The sequence below is a fragment of the Ursus maritimus genome (genome assembly GCF_017311325.1).
Source record: "Ursus maritimus isolate PB19 chromosome X unlocalized genomic scaffold, ASM1731132v1 scaffold_X1, whole genome shotgun sequence".
Classification (NCBI taxonomy): domain Eukaryota; kingdom Metazoa; phylum Chordata; class Mammalia; order Carnivora; family Ursidae; genus Ursus; species Ursus maritimus.
The window spans coordinates 6,618,189-6,620,915 of NW_024423319.1; the positions used below are offsets into that span (position 1 = coordinate 6,618,189).

Here is a 2,727-nt window from a genome sequence, read left to right on the forward strand (position 1 = left end):
CTGAAGAGCCGTCCCGGGCCGCAGCGGACAGGCTTCCTGCGGCGGCCACGGCGCCGTGAGCTTGCGCGCCAAGGAGTCTGGCGCCCGCCCAGTCCGGGCGCACCCGCCGGGCACAGAGGTGCGCACCGGGGCGCCGGCAGCGGCCAGCCGCTCCTCTCCACCCTCCACCCGCCCAGGCCCAGGTCCGCTCCCGCGCTCCAGGGTCCCGCTCGGCCGCGCGCGCGGCGCACTCACCTGGACGGTCTCAGTCTGGCGTCGCGCTTGCCGTCCACCACGGCGGGCACACAGCTGGTGAGCTCGGTCCAGTCGGCGTGCAGCCCGCAGCTCCAGCCCGTGGAGAACCTGGAGAAGAGCCAGGTCTCCCGCTTACCCGGCCGGTGGCAAGTGCATTTCTTCTGACCCACGCGGCACTCGCACGGCTGCTCCAGCTGGATGTTGCGCACCAGGTGGCGGCCGAAAGTGGTGCCTCCGGTCTTCTGAATGTGCAGGAACACGATCAGGTCATCGCCCTTGATGTCGAAGTCTACCTTTCGCAGGAGGTCGCCGCGGCTGAAATTGTAACGGGGCACGAACCTGGCGGAGCTCTCATCCTCCGAGCGGTACGGGTCCGGCATCGGGGAGCTGAATGCCTGCAGGCGAAGGAGCTGGCATTCTGTGCCGGGGCACACGTACTGGAGGACGATCACCGCAAATAGGAAGAGCATCACCAAAGCCAGCAGCAGCTTGTTGGATTTCTCATCCATGTTCCCGACGCTGGGGGAAACCCAAGCTCGTTACGTCAATCCCGCAGCTCAGCCCGCGCTCGCCGTGCGCCCGCACCGTCCCCTCCCCCCGGCGCCGCCGTTGCGCCCCTTTCCCCCTCCCCTCCACACCGAGTACTCCACGGCGGCGGCGGCGGCGGCGCCCTTCCCCGCTTCCTTCCTTCCCGGCAGGCTCAGCGCTGTGGCTCCTGCCACACACCCCCCTCCCCCCGACTCCTTCCCGCAGGCCGCCTGCCCTTTCCCCCCCGCCGGAGCTCTCCGGAGCCGCGTCGCGGGGTCTCGTCCCCACGGAACGCCGCCTGGCCCGGTCGCCCCACTTTCCAACTCACACCCCCCGGTCTAAGCCCCCGCGCGTCCCGCTCCACTCTCGGTGCCTCCCATCCCCATCCCGCTTCGCCCACCGGACTCTTCCCGGCGCTTGTGCCCCCAGTCCCCTGGGCGCGCACGCCGCCGCCTCCCCGCCTGCCCGACTCGTGGGCTCTCTCCCCGTGCGCTCCGAAGCCCTGCTCTCGCCCGCGCCCGGTTGCCCACCTCGGAGGCCGCCTCGAGTGAGCTCCGAGCCGGGCGTTCGGAGTTCCCCCGGGAGGACGAGTCTGCCGGCAGCCCGACTAGCGAGCGGAGACGCTGCCCTGCAGTGTCCGCGGAACGGCGGGGAGGGAGCCGCAGCGTGGCCAAAGGCGCGCCGCGCCCCTCCGGAGCCCCCCCCCGAGCCCGGCCGCCACCGGCCAGCTGGAACTTTGCGCCCTTTCCTTCCCCTCGCGGCTGCCTTCCCTCCCCGCACGGCTCCGCGCGCCCCGGCCCGGGAGCGCGAATCCCGCTTTCGCCTAAAACATACCTGGCTAGGGGGCCGAAAATCTTGGAGAAGATCGCACCGAGCACGTGCTTCAGCGAGTGGCCCAGGGCGGCCAGGCCCCGAGTGAGCAGGGCCCGGCAGAGGGAGCCCAGGTCCCAGCGTCTCCTGAGGTCGTGCATCCGCCTGCGGCGGCCTCGGGGCAGCAGCGCGAAGAGAGGGGTGCGCACGGCTCCCGCCAGGGAGGAAGACGCCTTTAGGGGCTCGTCCAGGAGCGGCTGGGAGTTGAAGCCGCGAGACACACCCCTAGGAGGGCCCGCGCGGACTGAGGCGGCGACTGATCCGGGCCGGCTTGCTGCCAATTCGGCCTCTACTCTGGAATGCCGGCGGGGACAGGTGGTGCGGGCGGGTGCTCTTCGCTCCGGTTGCATCGGCGGCCCGAGCGCCCGGGCTGCACACGCAGGCAGTGCCATTCCCCCCTTCAGGCAACTCAGGGTACTAAGGATCGGCAGCGAGCTTGAATTTATGTAATAATGCCTCACGCCTAAGAGCTCGAGCCACTTCACAAGCAGAGGACCTCGGTTTTCTTCTGTCTTGGGGAAGGGAGGTCACTCCAGTGAGCGCATCACTCCACTTTGGCTGGTAATTTCAACCTCCCCTAAAATAGCAAAGGCGCAAATTGGACCTTTTCCCTCTCTCTTTGCCAATTTCCATTCTCCAGCGGAAGCGGGGGCATTTTCTGAAAAGGTAAGTCAGCATGAAGGAAAAGCATGAGAAAAAAAAAAAAAAAACGTTACAGAATGGGAATCTGAGCTTTCTCAGAGCAGAGACTCACCCTTACTCCTCTCTTCTTGCTGAATCCCTGGCATCCAGCCCCGTGCCTACAGGAAGGATTCACTCCTATACGGTTTAGTGAAGGAAAGATACATGACTAAATACTACATCAGAGTGGGGCATTCGAATCCAAGATGATGTGGTGAATGAGGAAACCGAAGCCCAGAGAGGGAAAGACGTTTGCCCAGGGTCACACAGCAGAACCCCGGGGTTTGGACCCAGAAAACCAGGCACCATCCAACCCGTCCCCTGACCCTGACACCAGCTCCTCTCATAAATAGGTGCAGACCATCCTCAAGCCCTGGTGTTAAAAGGCTCTTTTTGGCTGTAGGGACCACAGGT

At 65.8% G+C, this 2,727-nt stretch overlaps 1 protein-coding gene across 2 annotated transcripts in view; it reads right to left on the bottom strand.

Annotated features, from left to right (window-relative positions):
- Window positions 1-2,024, bottom strand: part of HS6ST2 (heparan sulfate 6-O-sulfotransferase 2) — a 293,116-nt gene extending 291,092 nt beyond the window's left edge. For both annotated transcript variants that reach the window (XM_040627472.1, XM_040627471.1), the window contains exons 1-2: window positions 1,597-2,024; window positions 235-753 (exon numbers count right to left, since the gene is read on the bottom strand). In XM_040627472.1, the coding sequence (XP_040483406.1) occupies window positions 235-753; window positions 1,597-2,024 (947 nt within the window). The remainder of the gene's footprint in view (window positions 1-234; window positions 754-1,596) is intronic.
- Between the last annotated feature and the right edge of the window lie 703 nt (window positions 2,025-2,727).